The sequence below is a fragment of the Malania oleifera genome, chromosome 4 (genome assembly GCF_029873635.1).
Source record: "Malania oleifera isolate guangnan ecotype guangnan chromosome 4, ASM2987363v1, whole genome shotgun sequence".
NCBI lineage: Eukaryota > Viridiplantae > Streptophyta > Magnoliopsida > Santalales > Ximeniaceae > Malania > Malania oleifera.
This window is the reverse complement of record NC_080420.1, coordinates 39025369-39044042: the sequence shown is the minus strand read 5'-3', so window position 1 is coordinate 39044042 and position 18674 is coordinate 39025369. Positions and strand designations below refer to the sequence as shown.

Below are 18674 nucleotides of genomic sequence, written 5' to 3'. Positions count from 1 at the left end.
CATATTTTTCTATGTATTAAAATGTCACAAAGCAACGCATAGATAATTATAAATTAATTAGGCATAAGTAACTAATATTAATTATAAAATATAATATATTTTATTATTGTAATTAATTTACTATTGAGCTAGCATTATCAAATATATATTTTAAGAAAATAATAAACAAGGAAATACTCTTTATATGTACATATAATAATGCTTTCTTTGTTGTCATGCTTTTTCAAATTAACTAACAAAAAAGTTGCTTTACTTAAAAACAATGAACGATATTTAATTTAGTAGTTAAGAATTATTTAACTTCTCTTTTTTTTTTTGGACTTCTCTTTTGGTAATATAATAAGTGGTGAAAAATAATTATTTAATTTCGCCACCCCAGAGCCATGCGGATTTGATGCTCATTATATTATTTCACGTCTCTCTTTTACTATTTATTTTCAATTTTGATTTTTTTTTTTTGGGTTGGAAGGAGACAAAATTGCCAGCTGGAAATGTCCACATCGTGTGGGGACGAACGTGAAGACGAAGCAAGGCAAGCCCAATTGGTCCAACCTGGTGGGCCGCCGTGTGTTGACGGGCTGATGCATTAATTGACGGGCCCAATGGGCCCCACAGACCGGCGAAGTCTACGTGGGCCCACTCAGGAAGAAAATAAAAAAGGGAAAATAAGAACAGGATGATGAGAGCCTGGAAATCAGACACTGAAATAGAACGGTGGAAAACACGAAAACGCGTTTTCAGAAACAGCTTTTGGGTCTTGTCTTGCTGCGACAAACAACGAAGACACTGCCTTTGATTCTCTGCAAGAAAGGGTCTCTCTCTTTCAGAGCACAGAGAGAGAGAGGGGGGGTGGGGGAGGGGGAGGGGAGAAAAGGGTTGCGTGTTTTTTTCTTGGGCTCTGTGGTCTGGGTGGTCTCTAGATTTGTCAACTTCAGACGGAAAATGTGTTTTTTGTTTGAGATGAAATGTGATCGCAGCTTTTCTAGAACCCTAATCTTGTTTCTGTTTTATGTTTGGGGTTCTGTCTCCGGCGGGTTGTTGCCGGAAAAATCGGTACTTCTGGAGTTTAAGAATTCCGTTTCTGACGCGTCCGGCATTCTCTCGAGGTGGGATTCTGATTCTGACCACTGTTCATGGCCCGGCGTTTACTGCGACTCCAAATCTAGGGTTTCCTCGCTCAATATTACTGGCGGCGATGGCGGCAAAGGTAAGTCCCCGACTTCTCCCTGTTTCAAGTCTTCGCAGTTCAGAGTTTATGGCTTTGGAATCAGAAAAGGGTGCTCTGTTAGGAATGGGAAATTGGTGGGAAAATTGACTCCGCTAATTGGGAAGCTTGCTGAACTTAGGGTATTATCACTTCCTTTTAATGACTTGAGTGGTGAAATTCCCAGAGAAATCTGGGGTTTAAGAAAACTGGAACTACTTGATCTTGAGGGCAATTCGTTTACTGGGGAATTGCCTCGGGTGTTCTCTGGGTTGAGAAAATTGCGGGTTCTTAATCTTCGGTTTAATAGAATTGCTGGGGAGATTCCTTTTTCGATTTCAAAATGTGTGGGTTTACAAGTTTTGAAATTAGCCGGCAATGAAATGAAAGGAAGGATTCCTGGGTTTGTTGGTAGTTTTCCGGAGCTACATGTTCTTGATTTGGCTCTTAATCGGCTAGCTGGATTTGTTCCTGACGTGTTTGGAAACAGTTGTCAGAATCTCGAGCATGTCGATCTGTCAAGTAATTTCTTAAATGGTGGGATTCCTTCCAGCTTGGGGAGTTGTCACAGATTACAGACACTTCTGTTGTTTTCTAATATGTTGGATGGTGTCATACCTCATGAGCTTGGGCTGCTTCAGGAGCTTGAAGTTCTAGATCTTTCAAGAAACAGACTTCACGGACCTATCCCGTCAGAGCTTGGAGGTTGTGTCAAATTGTCGGTCCTTATTCTCTCGAGCCTCACTGATAGGCTGCCAACATGCAGGAAGCTAACCAGGCCATTTGCTGCTATGGAATACAATCATTTCAAAGGTTCAATACCTATGGAAATTACAACCCTTCCGATGCTGAGAATACTTTGGGCACCTGGAGCAACACTTGAAGGCGAGCTTCCCAGCAATTGGGGCAGTTGTGAGAGCTTGGAAATGGTAAACTTAGCTCAAAACCTTTTCACTGGAGAAATGAACGGTGTGTTTGGAGGATGCAAAAACCTCCATTTTCTTAATTTGAGCTCAAACAAGCTCGCTGGTAAGCTTGATGAGCAACTTCCTGTCCCTTGCATGATCATTTTCGATGTTAGTAGGAACCTCATGTCTGGATCCATCCCCAGTTTCAACCGCAGCATATGCCCCCACATAGCTTCATTGAAGTCTAATATTATACAACCATACAACCCATCCATTGCATATTTGTCCTTCTCTATGTCTGTAACTCATCTTGAAACCTCTTTGCCATTTTCCAATGCCAGCCTTGCTGTGATCCATAATTTTGCTTTGAATAACTTCACCGGTCCGATCCCAAGGCTCCCAATTGCACTGCAGAGATTTGGAAAGAAGGTTAATTATGCATTTCTTGCTAGTGGAAACCAGCTCACTGGATCATTTCCTGGACATTTATTTGGAGAATGTGGCACTTTGAGTGGAATGATTGCCAATGTCAGTTCCAACAAAATTTCTGGCCGAATTCCATCAGAGCTTGGCTCAATGTGCAGATCTCTTAAATTTTTGGATGCCTCTGAGAATGAGATTTCGGGTTCGATACCTGAAAATATTGGGGATATGGAATCTCTTGTTGTTCTTGACTTGAGTAGGAATAGATTGCAGGGTCAAATTCCAGTAAGTCTCAGTCGGTTGAAAAGCCTAAAGTATATATCCTTGGCTGGGAACAACCTGACTGGCACCATCCCTGCCGCCATTGGGCAGTTACACTCACCTGAAGTTTTGAAACTACCTTCAAACTCTCCCCCTGGTGGTGCCTCCTTTAATAATCCCAGATTGCTGTTGAGCAGTAATTCTGCAGCTTCCCCATCTGGAAATGTTTCTAAAAGTGGGAGTAATGGAATCAATTCTATTGAGATTGCATCCATAATATCTGCATCAGCCATTATTTCCGTTCTTTTAGCTCTAGTTCTCCTCTTTTTTTTCACAAGAAAGTGGATGCCAAAATACAGGGTTCAGGTTTCAGAATTGAAGGAAATTACAGTTTTCATGAACACTCAGGTTCCATTGACATTTGATAATGTTGTTCAGGCAACAGGGAATTTCAGTGCTGGCAACTGCATTGGGAATGGAGGTTTTGGCGCTACTTACAAGGCTGAAATCTCTCCTGGGTTCCTTGTGGCTGTAAAGAGGCTCTCAGTCGGAAGGTTTGTCCAGGGTGTTCAGCAGTTCCATGCCGAGATTAAGACTCTTGGAAGGATCCGACATCCTCATCTTGTGACTTTAATAGGGTATCATGCAAGTCAAACGGAGATGTTCCTAATTTATAATTATTTGCCTGGAGGTAATTTGGAAAATTTTATAAAGGAAAGATCATCGAGCGCTGTTGATTGGAAGATACTTCACAAGATTGCTTTGGATATAGCCCGAGCACTCGCTTGTCTGCACGATGAATGTGTTCCACGGGTCATACACCGTGATGTGAAGCCAAGTAATATTTTGTTGGATAATAACTTAAATGCTTATTTGTCTGACTTCGGTCTGTCTAGGCTTTTGGGAACCTCTGAAACCCATGCAACAACAGGTGTAGCAGGCACTTTTGGGTATGTAGCACCAGAGTATGCTATGACTTGCAGGGTGTCTGAGAAGGCTGATGTTTACAGCTATGGTGTGGTGCTGCTGGAATTGATCTCTGATAAGAAAGCCTTGGATCCATCATTTTTTTCAGAAAGTAATGGGTTCAACATTGTTTCATGGGCGTCCATGCTATTGCGGCAGGGTCAAGCCAAGGAAGTATTCACTGCAGGACTATGGGATGCAGGTCCCCATGATCAACTGGTTGAGACACTGCATTTGGCTGTCTTGTGTACAGTTGAGTCTCTTTCTATCAGGCCGACAATGAAGCAAGTCGTCCAGCGGTTGAAGCAACTTCGATCTCCATTGAGCTAGCTAGATAATAAAACTTCCAAACAATACTTATCAGGTTGGTAGGTTAACATAAATGTAAATTGTATATTTCCACCTGCCCGTATTCTGCTGCTCTGTTAGATCCAGTTTGATGTTCTCTTGTTATATGCATCTGCAGCAAGTTGTTCATGCTATTCCGAGCTGAGAAATTTTGAGAACTTGCGATTATGCATGTGCCTTAGTCCATTTTGCATCTGAAATTTGACTTGAGTGATACAGGAAAATGATGGTAGCTCTTAATTGTCCATTCAGGTAAATTAAATTATATTTTTTATTGAACTTTTGTTGTTTGCTAGTTGTAGTACGCATCAAAATCAGTAAAGATAAGGATTGAAGCCATTCCCTAATGTAGAGTTCAGGGTCATTTTTCTTCTCTGGTTTGGAAGGATGTAAAATTTGACAAGAAAAATAAAGGAGCCCTTTCCAATCTTAGTAAACCAAATCTGTCCAAAAAGTGGGTGCCAAAGACTGAAAGAAATATTTTTGACAGTTTAGGTTTTGAGTTTTGGATTTAGATGTGTGTGAATTTAAATGAAATTTAATAAATTTTGTATTGCATTTTATCTAAATTAACACACATTTAGATCAAAAGTTTAAATTCTAAGATTCCAAACATTGTGTTAGTATTTTAGTGCTAATGCAACAATTAGCCTGGATCAGACTTCAATTCTTGCACCAAAAGCTATTTAGTATTTGTCTATTGCACCCACAATTATAGAATAGAAGAAGAGCTTGAAAGACCTCCAATGGCCTCTAAAGTTTCCTATATTTAAGTTAATGTAGGAATATAAAGAAAAATGATAATGACCTATATGGCTAATTGTATTACTTGCCTTCTTTCTCCCTGTAACTCCTATTTTAGAGGAATTTTATATCCAAATTAACATGGGATTAACTTTTACTTTATGGGAGATAAAACCCATGATGGGTTATTGGGAAATTACTCCTTTGTAATGAGTTGCAACTATAAATTGGGGTACCCTTTGGAATCCAACCATCACCTCTTCCCCCCCCCCCCCCCCCTTTTCCCTTATTTACCATAACCTTCTTGTTCTTTTCTTTTTTTTTTTTTTTTTTTCTGAAAAAAAATGTGCTTAATTTTCTTTCATCCAACTCCAGTTGGACCTCACATTTTTGTCATCTAAAGGGTGTCTTATGTGATTAAAGCTTAAACAATCCTTAAATGACTAGACTCTCCCAACTACTCACCCAATGTCAGATCATAACGAACTCTCTTATCTGATCTTTAACGTCGTCATCAAAATGGTCATGCATCTCTTGTGGGATCCACGCCACATTGCATTAATTTCAAGGTGAATTTAATATCAAATGAATGGTTTTTTTCAAACCCAATGAAGTATTATATGTATTATCTTATTGGATCTAACCGTTTTAACCCCATAAAAGGCATCTCGTATGTTTGAAGCCTAAATTATCTTTAATGGTCAAGATCTACATATTACGCGCCTAATGTGAGGTCATGACACATAACATAAGAGCACCATTCATTCAATCTACTTGTATTTTTTCTGTCATCTATGCCCCACTCTCTCTTGGGAAACTACTCTTTCATAATGAGTTGCAATTATAAATTGGGGCACCCTTTGGAGTCCAACCTCCACCCCCCCTATTTACCATAACCTTATTGTTCTTTTTTTTTTTTTTTTTCCGAAAAAATGTGCTCAATTTTCTTTCATCCAAAACTCTCCCTACTACTAGCCCAATGTTGGATCATAACAAACTCTCCTATCTAATCTTTAATGTTGTTGTAAGAATGGTCACGCCTCTCTTATGGGATCCACACCTCCAGTTGAGATTAATCCACATTGCATTAATTTCAAGGGGAATTTAATATCAAATGGAACAGTTTTAGTCAAACCCAATGAAGCATCATATGTATTATCTTTAATGGTCAAAATCTCCATATTACGCGCCTACTGTGAGGTCATGACACATAACATGAGAGCGCCATTTATTCAATTTACTTGTATTTTTTCTGTCATCTATTGTAAGAACCCGAACCAAGAAAAAGAAAGAAAATAAATAAAAGAAAAGGAAAGGAAAAGAAAAAGGAAAAACGGTTTGGCTCAGGAACAAACCGTCGACGGTTTTCCAGAACAACCGAGAGTCAATATATGTGAACACAAGGATTTTGTTTGGTTAAAGGTCAAACCGTCGACGGTTTCGTGCAGGACAGCATTTTTATAAATTGGATTGAGCTCATTTTTTTTTTTTTTGGGGGGGGGGGGGGGGAGGGAACCTCTCTCTCTCTCTTAGGGTTTCGGTTCTCTCTTTCTCTCTCCTTATTTTCTTGTGTTCTCTCCTCTCTAAAGCCCTCCCGAGCTCTCTCTCGCTCTCTAGTCGTCACTCTCTCCTCTCCACTTGTTGGATTACCTCTCGACTGTAAGGTTGAAGCAACCTAGGGTTTCATCTCTCCGAGCTTTTTAGGCATATTTTGAGGAACAGGTAAGGGAAATAGATTATGTCAGTTTGTTTTCGAAATTGAACCGATTAAATCGAAATTTATAATTCTAGGAATATTATGCTAATTGTATTTCCAAATCCAACCTGTTAAAATTGAGTATGTGGATACAGGAACATCACATTGTATTTTCTCGAGGTAGCATGTGTATGAAATAGATGGTTTTAGTACTTATACATGTATTTTGGGAAAAGATTAAAGTGAGTAGGGTTCATCATCTCCGTTTTCTATTAAAATATGTATTTTAAGTTGATCTAAACTATGGAGATGATCGTACCCTTATTTACAGGTAAACATATTCGAGTATACTATGATAAATCTTCGTTAGGCAATTTATTAAAGTAAGATTTAGCATTTAAACCATGTGACATGAGATTATTTCTGTTATTAAATTGGTTGGGATTTTCATGGGGTTATACTAAAAATGTGTAGTATTATACTAATTTCTCTGGAAGTATAAAAAAGAATGCATGAATGGTAAATGGTTACGGTGGTGTATGGGCCATGGAAATTGTAAATGGTTATGGTGTTGTACAGGCCATGGAAATTGTAAATGGTTACGGTGGTGTACGGGCCATAGAAATAGTAAATGGTTACGGTGGTGTACAGGCAATGGAAATTGTAAAGGGTGTTGACTTTTTGACTCTGATCCCTGTTTTGATGCTGATAAAACGTTTGTATCTCATGTGTACATTTAATTTGTGAACAGATCTATATTTTAACATGTACATGAGGTAAAAGTAAAATGGAAGCCAGAAGGACCTCAAGATCATACATCATGGTGTATTCCATAAGACTTGAAGAGCAAGAGAGAAGAAGAAGACATCTACTTTCAATTGTATTGCATTTTATTTTAATTTGGTTTGTAATAATTGTATGACATGCATGGTGTGGATGTAAGTTCAAAATGACCATAGACTGACCCTAGGGAACCAACACTTTACACAGAAACTCATTTCTTAAATAACTAACTGGTTAGGGTTAAAGATTTAGGATAAAACAAAGTTTACAAAACCTTTGGTCGACCGGCCATCGCAAGGTCATTTGACCTTGGTCGACTGAATTGAGAAAGTTGACCAAAGTCAAAGCTTCGATCGACTAAACCCTTGGCAGTATAAATACATTGATCAACCAAACTAACTAGAAGTCAACATATTTACTTCACTCGGTCGACCGTTTTGAAATGAATGTATCTTCCACGGTCAACCGAATTGACACGTGTCTGACCACCAACTACTTGGTCGATCGAACTCGTAGTTCAAATTGGTCACGATCAATCGAACCTCATGAACGGTCAATTGAACCTTTAGCCATGGTCAATCGAACCTACGAAGGGTGCGCAATCGTCGTGAGAAAGTTGACCGAACCTATAGTTCAAAATCGTCACAATCGACCGAACTTATAAATATGGTTGACCGAACCTCTCAAGTTGGCATATTTTTAACTGCGATAATTGGAGTTAAAATTTAATTAAATATTTTCAAAATGACCTTCATGTCCCTAACGGTTATATTTTTGCCCAACTCTATACATACCCCCTCATTTGTCATAATTAGGTGAGATTAGTACTTTTGATTAAGCAAAATTATCTCTAAATTTTTTATACTCTCATTTGCTTACACTTCATTTTTCAAGCATATTATACACTCTCACTTTCTTTCTTGTAAAAATATTTTTAGTAGAGAGCATCATTATTTCATACACTCTTCACTTTGCAAATCAATTGCAATTGTGAAGTGTGTTTGATCTTCATATTTGTGGGCTAAACTCATATATCATTTTATTAAGCTTATACTCTCACATATCCATATTATTTATAAAATCATTCATGAGAGTTGGCTTTGTGATTTTCCCATATTGTTTTTATTTTGATAAATCTTGTTTGGGAAATGCTAATCTTTGCTTGTGAATCTTTGCATCCATATTGTAAGATTTAAAAGCTTGCATATTATTCTTTGATAAAACCTTTGCAAGATTAAACCCTAATATCCATTGTACTTGATTTTTGATAAAATATTTTTGTTGGATATTTGCTTAGGGTTTTAAAGTCCCTTTGAAAATACTATTTTGAATTAAGGGTCCCACTCTTACATATATACATACACACATTATTGAGAGTTGACACATAGATTTACAAAGTCTCACTTGAGCATAAATCTTCATCATTTGTGAGTGCATATTTTGGGTTGTAATTGTTGTACACATCTACTTGTATTAGAAGCATTTCTTTGTACACAATATTTGATTATATGTTGTTTCCCGACATATAGTCGGAAGAAGGAGACTTGCCTTATAAAAAGTCTTGGACCGGTTTAGATCCAGTTAGGAGAACTAGGTGCACCATCATGTTACGGTGTTGTATTAGGTGCCGCTCCACACGTTAAGCGAGCCATAGTGGAATCCTCTTGCTTATGAGCTTGAGGCGGAGATGTAGGTAGTATTGGCCAAACCCCGATAACATATCTGGAGCAGCTTTTATTTTTCTACACTTTCAATTTCAGCACATGTATGTTTTATGTTTGATTTATTATATGCAGTACATGTATTTGATTGGTTGAATATTTGATTAAGTTTATGATTATATAGAAAGACCCTAGGCTTGTGTAATGCTGTTTGTGAAATTTGAATTGGCCTAGGAGGATATATGCAGTACATGTATTTGATTGGTTGAATATTTGATTGAGTTTATGATTATATAAAAAGACCCTAGGCTTGTGTAATGCTGTTTGTGAAATTTGAATTGACCTAGGAGGAAAGTTTTAAATACCCAATTCACCCCCCTCTTGGGAATACGCCAATTCCAACAAAGGGTTACGGTGGTGTATGAGCCATAGAAATAGTAAATGGTTACGGTGGTGTATGGGCCATGGAAATAGTAAATGGTTACAGTGGTGTACAGGCCACGAAAATAGTAAATAGTTATGGTGGTGTATGGGCCACGGAAATTGTAAAGGGTTACGATGGTGTACGGGCCACAAAAATAGTAAATGGTTGCAGTGGTGTATAGGCCACGGAAATGGTAAATGGTTACGGTGATGTACGAATCACATGAAAGCTCGGTATCCAAGTATGAGCTGAATTTATGAATGAAATGGAAAGTATGTATATCTAATTATATAGGCGTGAGTTACAACTTTTAAATGGAGTATTCTCTAAAGTGAAGTTAACGATGTTATTTTATCAATACTAAAACTCATTTGCCACACAATGATAGTAATCTGTTCTTTCTTACTGAGAGGTGTCTCACCCCAATGAATGATTTAACTTTTCAGGACCTACAGGAGATTAGGCTTAGAAAGCTGTGGGGAAAGGGGTTAGATATTGTAGTTTAGAGCAAGTGGTTTGTAAATATTGAATTAAGTATGTTTTCATATGTCTTGGGTTGTAATAATGCTACTTGGAAATTGCTTATGTTTGTGATAGTCTAGTATTTTGGTAATGTAATTGAGGTTATTTAAATTATTTCCGCTGCTTGTATAATAATTGTGGTATCAGAGAAGGTAAATTCACAGGTCGTTACAGGAGATTTATTTTAAATAACACTCTGGACCCCACTTTTGGGTTTGGGACGTTACAAGTGGTATCAGAGCTTTAGGTTGTTAGGTTTTGTAGACTTTAGGGATGATTATTACCAGAGTATAGGTACGAATGATGATGAGGGTAGGAGTAAGTAGGCTAGCTATTGTTAGGGATGATTTTTGTCTCGTAGCTTAGAAGCAGAAATCCATCGACGGCTTCTGTGATTTTTTTGAAGCAGTCTATAGTTTCAGAAAAGCCACAGCAAGCCATAGATGGTTTTGTTTCAGAGCGGTGAGGCAAAAATTTGAAAATTGAATTTGAACGTTAAGATGATTGAGTTGTGAGGGAGATTTTCTTGAAAGTGAGTTTATGTAATCTTGTATAGGGTGTTTTATATCTTATAAATTCCTATTGAATTATTCGTGCCAATCGTGTTATGACGTTAGGATACTAAACGAATTTTGTCCTATTTTCAAAATGGACCCCAGAGATAAAAACGTGGGTGCTGGGGGGAGTAATAATATGGAGACTAAAAAGCTAAAGTGTACTCTCAAGAGGATGGGAGGAATGAATTAGGTTTTTAAAACTTTCTTTTTAAATTCTTGTTTTATAAGTTCTTTTAGTTAAGTATTAACCCCATTTTTCAATTTGAGTTATTTTATAATCACAACAATCAACTTCACAAGTACAATTGATCTGTAACAACCAACACTTTAACCAATCAATGAAGTAAGCTTGATATTGCAATATGAAAAAAAATAGAAAATTCAACCACGCTTCCAAAGTTCAAATATTGGTATCAATTAAGTATCTTAAATTAAGTATGTAACCAACCAATATATTAATGAGCTTTGGTATTAATCAATCAACGTACTCCCTTGTGGTTTCCATAATATATTTATCAATCAACGTACTCTCTTATGGTTTTCGTAATTCCTAGAGACAAATTAATATCCAACAAATTAAGTACACAACCATGCAGTTTATAAGTGCTGAAATTTAAAGAGAGTAGGGAATCGAATGACACCGAGTTTTTATGAGGTTCATCTATACCCGCCTACGTCCTTACCTTAGGCAACACACCTAAGGATTCCACTATACCACTCCTTTATGGGCGGAGCAGACCTTTACAACACTCCTTCAATAGGATAGAGTCCCAAGCGATACCCCACGCTTCATGAAACGATTCAACAACCTAAACTGCAAAAAAAAAAAAAAAAAATGAAAAAAATAGAACAACAACAACAAGAAACAAGAACAAATTCCTGTGTACAAAGACACTCTCACAATAGAGCCAATTAATACAAGTTAGAGCACTAATATACTTCAAATATAAATATCAATAAAGAATGAATTTGAAGCTTAAGAAATTAATCACCGAGTTCTTCTTTTAGATTGAAAGAAGCTTGGTAAGAACACAAGACCCGAGTGGTTGAATCGACAGGAATTTAGTATAACTTCAGCAAGAGTGAGTGAGCAAGAAAGCTTGGAGCATTAGAGACTTTTATTGCTTGATTACTTGTAGTTGTTGTTATAAAAATCCTTTGGTCTTCCATGTATTTATAGAGTTCTAAAAGTAATTCTTTGTTACCCAAGTTTACTTAGAGTATTTGCCAAGTATTTAAAAAATTTGGAGCCCAGGCAAACATTTTTTGAAGATTTTTCAACGTTGCTTTATTTCAAAAAAATACGAACATCAGTCACCTGACTAAAAGGTGTCAGTCGCTTGTCACATTAAAAACTCAGCGTATTTCGAAGGTCAGTACTCTGTCAGTCACCTAACAATGTTCTTTCATTCAATTGACTACTGTCAGTCGCCTGAGAAGGTTTTGTAAGGTGCTTGTCACAATTCTGTTTGCCTTTCTTAAAAACCATATAATTTGTCAGTTGCCTGATGAAACCTAGTCAGTTGCTTGAGCATGCATTTTAACTATTTTTAAGATTTTGTTTTCAAAAACTCTTTTAGATTTTAATCTTGGAATCTTTGATTTGAAATTTGAAAAATATGTTTCCCAAGGTTTTTAAAAATAGGTCTCTAAGTCTGTAATCATTCCTAAAGAGCTTCAAAGCATCCGTATTGATTTTAAATTGAAGTACTTAAGACTTTCATGAAGACTTAAACTCTTTAAGTGTGAAGTCTGTTAGCCTAACAAGGCTTTCACCTCTTGTTTTGATGATAACAAATGAGGAAAAGATTAATGACATTATGTGTTCAAGTAATGATGTTTTTAGGAATCTGAAAAAGCCAAACTCAACAAAGCTTCAAAAGATCACTATCTAGCTCAAAGGTGTATGGTGTGTCAAGAAGTGATCAAACCGGGAAGCACGAAGACATCTAAAGATGAAATGAACCTAAAGCTTCAAGATGATCATGAAGTTTCAAAGAACAAGAAATGTTCATATTGTTAGGAAATCTTCATGTAAGTACTTCAAAGTTAAAAATGTCATTGTGAATGAAATGAAGCTCATTAGGGGATAAATATGGACTTAGAGACTTTATTTTAATACCCTAGAAAATGTTTTTCAAAAGTAAGAAAGCAAAGAAACCAAATGTCTTTGAAAAAGAAAGAAGGAAAGTGGTTGTGTACTGCCCAGGCGACTTAGGTTAAATCCTCAGGTAATCGAAGATTTTTGCTGAAGAAAATCAAATAGGTAGTGTACCTTCAGGTGCTTGACCCTATGTCTTCAGGCTCCTGAACGTACCTCGGGCTGAGGTTGCACCTCAAGCAACCGAAGTACGGCAACGGGCAGATTTTTTAAACTTCTCTTTTTCAAATCTAATTGACTTGCGCCCTAATATTTTTCGAAACTTTGGGGGCACTCCAAGTAAACTTGAGGAGCACGAATGAAAGTGTTTATGAAGCCTATATATACATGGTTTATGAGAATCAAAATAAACCAAGCATTGAAAATTCCTTCAAGATCTCTTTCACTCAAAGCTTCTTACTATTTGTTTTTAAAGCTCTGAATTGCTGCAAAATTTCTAAGAAATCTCTGAGTTTTTACAACTTTTTTGAAGTATTTTATTTAATCTTGATCCTCATCAAAGAGAAGCAAATTGGTGATATTTATATTGAGCTTCTTACTTCATTCTTTTGATATTTTGAATTTGAAGTATATTAGTTGTGCTGTAATTGTTGTATTAACCAGCTCTTTGAGGAGGTAGTTCTTTGTACACATCTATTTGATTTGTATCATGTAGATTGACGATTCCAAGGGTTGTTTGGATCGTTGGCTAAGCAAGGGGATATTGCTTAGAGAGGCGAGCTCTAGCCTAGTTAAGGAGTGACCAGACGAGGGGATATCGTTTGGAGAACACAGGCTCTAGTCTTAACCAAGGAGTGTTGTAAAGGTATTGTTCCACCCGTTAAAGGAACATGTTTAGTAATCCTTTGGTGGTTTGCCAAAAGTGAGGACGTAGGCTGTGTATAAGCCGAACCTCGTAAAAATCTCCGTCTCACTCTCTCTTTCCCTATTCTTTATTTTCAGTACATATTTAAATTGCGTGGATGATTTAAATTTAAAAATCATATAAACTACGTATATTTGGAAATCAAGTAAACCTTAAAGTTTGATTTTGATTTGGATTGCGGAAACTGAAAAGGGAGTACGTTGGTTGAACCATTCTTTGCAGAAACCATACGGGAGTACATTACTTGGCTAAATACCCCAAAGATAAATTAACTTAAGAGTTTATTTGAATTCTGAAGTTTGGAAAGATCAATTGGATTTTATATTGAACATCATATTGAAGAAGAAATTTCATGTATACAGGGCTTTGTTCAAACTCATATTTACTACAGGGCTGAACACAACATAAAAGCTGAAAGTTACATATACTATTCTTGAATGCCTCCATCAATCTTATAGTGCTGAAGTGAATTTATATTTGGCAATCAAATTGGTTGTGTTGGTTTGGAAATTGTGATTAATTGTTTGATTGTTTTTACTTTCAAAGTGTGGTTGAAGATTGAATGTTTAATTGTGTTGTTGATTGATTGTTCTTGTTTGATTGACAAAATAAATAAACAAGTCAAAGAATTGGTTAAATCACAAAAGAAGTTAAGGACTTTAAAAGAACTAAAGAGAAAGTTTTAAAAAGCCAATTAACCCCCCCTCTTGGGAAGCTGTTCCTAATTTCAAAGTCCTCATGTATATCTTGCTTTGAGTCCATGTTGACTTTGAGCTTCAAAAGTCTTTAAGCTTTCATAAGATTTGACAAACATGATTTTTTTGGCTTTCTTTTGATCACTTGCTTGGAATGTAGGTTATCAATGCACTCTTGATTTTGAACTCTAATGCTTAATTATTGAAACATCATCACTTTAACCGAAACATGTTAAATTATCTTGATTTGTTATCATCAAAATAAGATTCTAAGCCTTGTGTTGGAATTAGTGTATTCCCAAGAGGGGGGTGAATTGGAATTTTAAAACTTCTTCCTAGGTTAAACTAGATATCAATAGTATTTCGCAACCTAGAGTCTATCTAAATGGATTCCAATACCCACAAGAATTTAATTGAGCAAATAATCAAAACAAGGAAGAAGGCACAGTAATTCACAATCATACACAACAATAAAACATAAGCATTCAAGTGTGGGAATTTAAATTGTTAAAATTCAAATCAGGTACAAGAAATGTTATCGGGGTTTGACCAATACTACCTATGTCCCCTCCTCAAGCTCACAAGTAAAATGATTCCACTAGTTGCTCACTTCACAGGTGGAGCAACACTGTTTACAACACCTTAACAGGATGGTGCACCTAGTTCTCTTAACTAGATCTGAACCAGTTCGGTGCTCTCCTAATTAGGTCTAAGCAAGTCGGGACTATTTACAGGACTAGTCTCCCTCTTCTGACAACCCGTCGAGAATGCAATAGATAATTAATAATTTTTGTGTACAAACAGATGTGCTTCTAAACTAAGAAGATGATGCACAACAATATGCTCAACACACTTACGTATGATGGGATATTAAGCTCAAGTGAGATCTGGTTTAATAAGTATATCAACTCACAACAATATGTGTATCTATATGTATATGTGTGAGTAAGTGAGATCTTTGATCCAAGCTACTATATTCAAAATATGAATAGTCGAAGAGCCTCTACAACCCTAAGCAAATATCATAATAGTATTTTTCAAATATCAAGCACAATGGATATTAGGGTTTAAGCTTGCTTAAAATATTTTTATCAAAACACAAAACAAGCTTATGAAACTAGCAATAAGGATGCAAGTTCTTAAGCAAATGAAGAGTTTTTCCCAATCCAATATTTATAAGTAAAATACAATGAGAAAAACTTTAAGCTACCCTCCAAAATCAACAACCAACCAATGCAAGTGTGGGAGAGAGTTTAGCTTGCAAAAAGTATGTGAGGAACAAAAATGATCTCTCTCAAAAATATGTAATTGAATGACTACGAGAAAGAGATTTTAGCAATATGCTTATATAAGGTGGGAGTATGAAAGATTTAGCCCAATAAAATTTTTAGAGAAAAATTGGCTAATCGATATGCTAATCTTCTGCTAACCTTAGAAAATGAGGAGGTATATATAGTTTTTGGCAAAAATATAACTGTTGGGGACATCAAAGGTATTTTAAAAAAAAATTATTTATATTTAATGAAAATTAACCTTGTTTTATTGCGGTAAAAATTTTTCCAACCAGAGAGGTTCGGTCGATCATATTCAAGGTTTGGTCAACCATATTGCTAAGTTCAATCGACCGTGACAATTTTGAACTAGGGATTCGGTCGACTGTCTCAGGGTGATTTTTAAACCTCTTCATGGGTTCGGTCGACCATGGCTATGGTTCGATTGACCGCTCATATGGTTTGGTCAACTGTGGCCAATTTGAACCACACAAATGGTCGACCAGGTTGTTGGGGTGTCAGACTTGTTATGCTTCGGTCGACTAGGGACGATACGTTCAAATAAGAATGGTCAACCGAGTGAAGTCAACAAGTAAACTCCTAACCTGTTTGGTCGACTGAGGCATTTATACTACCAAGGGTTTGTTCGACTAAGACCATTTAAAATGTGCATTTAAATCCCATTCTGGTCTCTATGCTTCATCAACCAAGTGTGAATAAGACATTTAAGATATATGGATGATGGTTCCTATGGTCATTCTAAGGTCTCTTGAGCATATGCACCCCATCATGCATGATGTGCAAATATTACAGACCATTATTACAGATCAACAAATTATAAACTAAATACAATACAATAAGAACGAATATCTTCTTTTTCTTCTTCTTTTGCTCCTCTAATTCGTCATAGAGTACATCGGATGATATGACCTTTATGTTTCTCCTTGCTTCCATCTCTTCCTTATGTGTGCGCTAACATATTAAGCCTGCTCAAGTACTGAATAAACATATTAGTAACTTGCGGTTTTTCATTATCAAAACCAAGGATCGGACTCAAAAAGTCAACAATCTCCTCATTTTTTTATGATGATGATAAACGCACCAGAGTAAAATGGGGTTTAGCCCAAAACCACTTTTCCTAAGAATATGCATAATTGAAGAATAAGCAATATAGATCAAGCATATTCACAAAAGAAGACATTTCAACAAAATGTATTTAGTTTAGGCATTAAGGCATAGATATGCATGTAGCTCAGATGTCGACCCCATTTGAAAATATTTACCCCTCTTTAAAAACATTTTCGCACATTTTGCTCAGAAAAAATTCTCCTCCTTTTGGCATCAGTAAAAGGGCATGGCTAAGTATAAAAAAGAATTGGCCATTTAAAACAGACATAGCAAAAGAGAACTCTCCTTTTTGAAAAACTTGCTCCTTGTTGGGCATTTAAGCTTAAAAATTTTTCCCCCTTTTTGATATAACATTTTGAATATATAACTCCTTTTTTTATTAAAAAATGTATATAAATATATATTTCCCCCTTATGATATCTATGAAGAGGTACTAGAGGTGTGCTTACAAAACAAGAAATCATGCAAGTAACATTTTCCCGGTTTATCATTTAAGTGCACATAAAATATGACCAGGAAAATCAACTACACAAATCCTAAATATACCAAATAATTTAAAGCAAGGATCAAACGTCAACACAAACATTTGTGGCTAATCAACACATTTTCAACAAAAACATCACATTAAAGTACAAGCCACAAGTGTTCATAACAGGTCTAAGCGAAAAGTATTTGTGACCATAACAAGATGAATATTTAACTCTAGCTTAGATGAGATGATGTGCTTATACTTTACAAGGAGTTGATTTCATTAAACATGCCAAAGTATAAGCGAGCACTCAAACAATTCTTTAACAACTATATTGGATATTTATTAACCATATTTTATTACCTGATCAGAATAGTTGTTTCTATAGACCACAGATGCATCAGCGAATGTATATTAAGACATGCTATAGAGTTCATGATCCAAGAACATTCCATATCAAATCATAAAGTTGTAAGCGTAGGATATAACATTCAGAGATTTCAGAAGAGCCTCAATATTTCAATAAACGAAAGTGATGCATGTAAGTCATTTATGCTTTTTATGTAGGGATGGAGCTGAGCTCCTCTAAATATTCGATGATTATGTTAGGATGAAATTTAATATTCAATTAATTTTCACTCATCCTTTCAAAATATTTTAGCATTCAATTTATCACAATCATCTTTGTACAAGATTTTATTTTAAGAAAATTTCTGTCAAAATTTCGGCAGCATGCCGTTTGTAAATTGGACATTTCCCAAATCTGAAAATCACAGAAATCATAGAATATATGAACTAGTATTACACAACACTGCATTAGCTATGTAGGTGGCGTTCCAAATATAATTAGTAAAAAAAAATTGCCGTGATAGTAGATACATGATCAAGCAATATAGGAATAACTATCATTAGTCCAAGATAATCAATAAACAATGCAGGATAGTTAAGATACTATGATAGCTAATCATATAAAGTCTTGCATTCAAGACTGCTCCCCCTAGGCAGTAGCTATCGATAATAACCCAACTATCAGAGTGTGCAAAATGGATAGTGGGTGAGTGTGCAGTGGAGAGATGCAATCAATGAAAAGATGTATGATGTTTAGATTTATAGACCCAGATGAAAAGTATGTAAGCAAATAAAAATAAAGCTAGTTTCTTCAAGATGTTTTCCCTAGGCCTATGTTCCGTCTCCTTCATCAAAATATTCTACCCCATCTTTAGCGATGTCCATCTGCTCCTCATCTCCCTCATTGTTCAATTCATGAATATGATCATTAAGTTCATTGAAGTTTACAACCATGAGCCTCTCCAGCTCTTTGTATCTGTGCTCTGAGCTGATAGCAAAATCTCTGAACTCATTTTTAAAGAGTTGTATACTAAGCATTAGATGATGAAGCCAACTCCCTTATATTTGTCTGTATGGATTGCATGATTTGGAATTAGGATTCCTTAAACTTAGTGAAGGAACTAGTAAAACCTGTTATGGCAGCCATCAATTCAGCATTGGATGGCTGCGGAGGCTGTGGTGGCTGTTCCTATGGAACTTCTTGCTGGTTTGCCTGTCTTTTACCAAGTGTGGGCATCCA

At 36.1% G+C, this 18674-nt stretch overlaps 1 protein-coding gene across 1 annotated transcript; it reads left to right on the top strand.

Annotated features, from left to right (window-relative positions):
* The first annotated feature begins 687 nt into the window (after positions 1 to 687).
* On the top strand, positions 688 to 4282 carry LOC131153130 (LRR receptor-like serine/threonine-protein kinase RPK2). The gene has a single exon (XM_058105208.1). The coding sequence runs from the start codon at positions 943 to 945 to the stop codon at positions 4090 to 4092; it is 3150 nt and encodes a 1049-aa protein (XP_057961191.1). The 5' UTR covers positions 688 to 942; the 3' UTR covers positions 4093 to 4282.
* The last annotated feature ends 14392 nt before the right edge of the window (positions 4283 to 18674 follow it).

Coding starts and splice junctions, on each gene's coding strand:
- LOC131153130 (XM_058105208.1), top strand. CDS start 943: ATGTGTTTTTTGTTTGAGATGAAATGTGATCGCAGCTTTTCTAGAACC.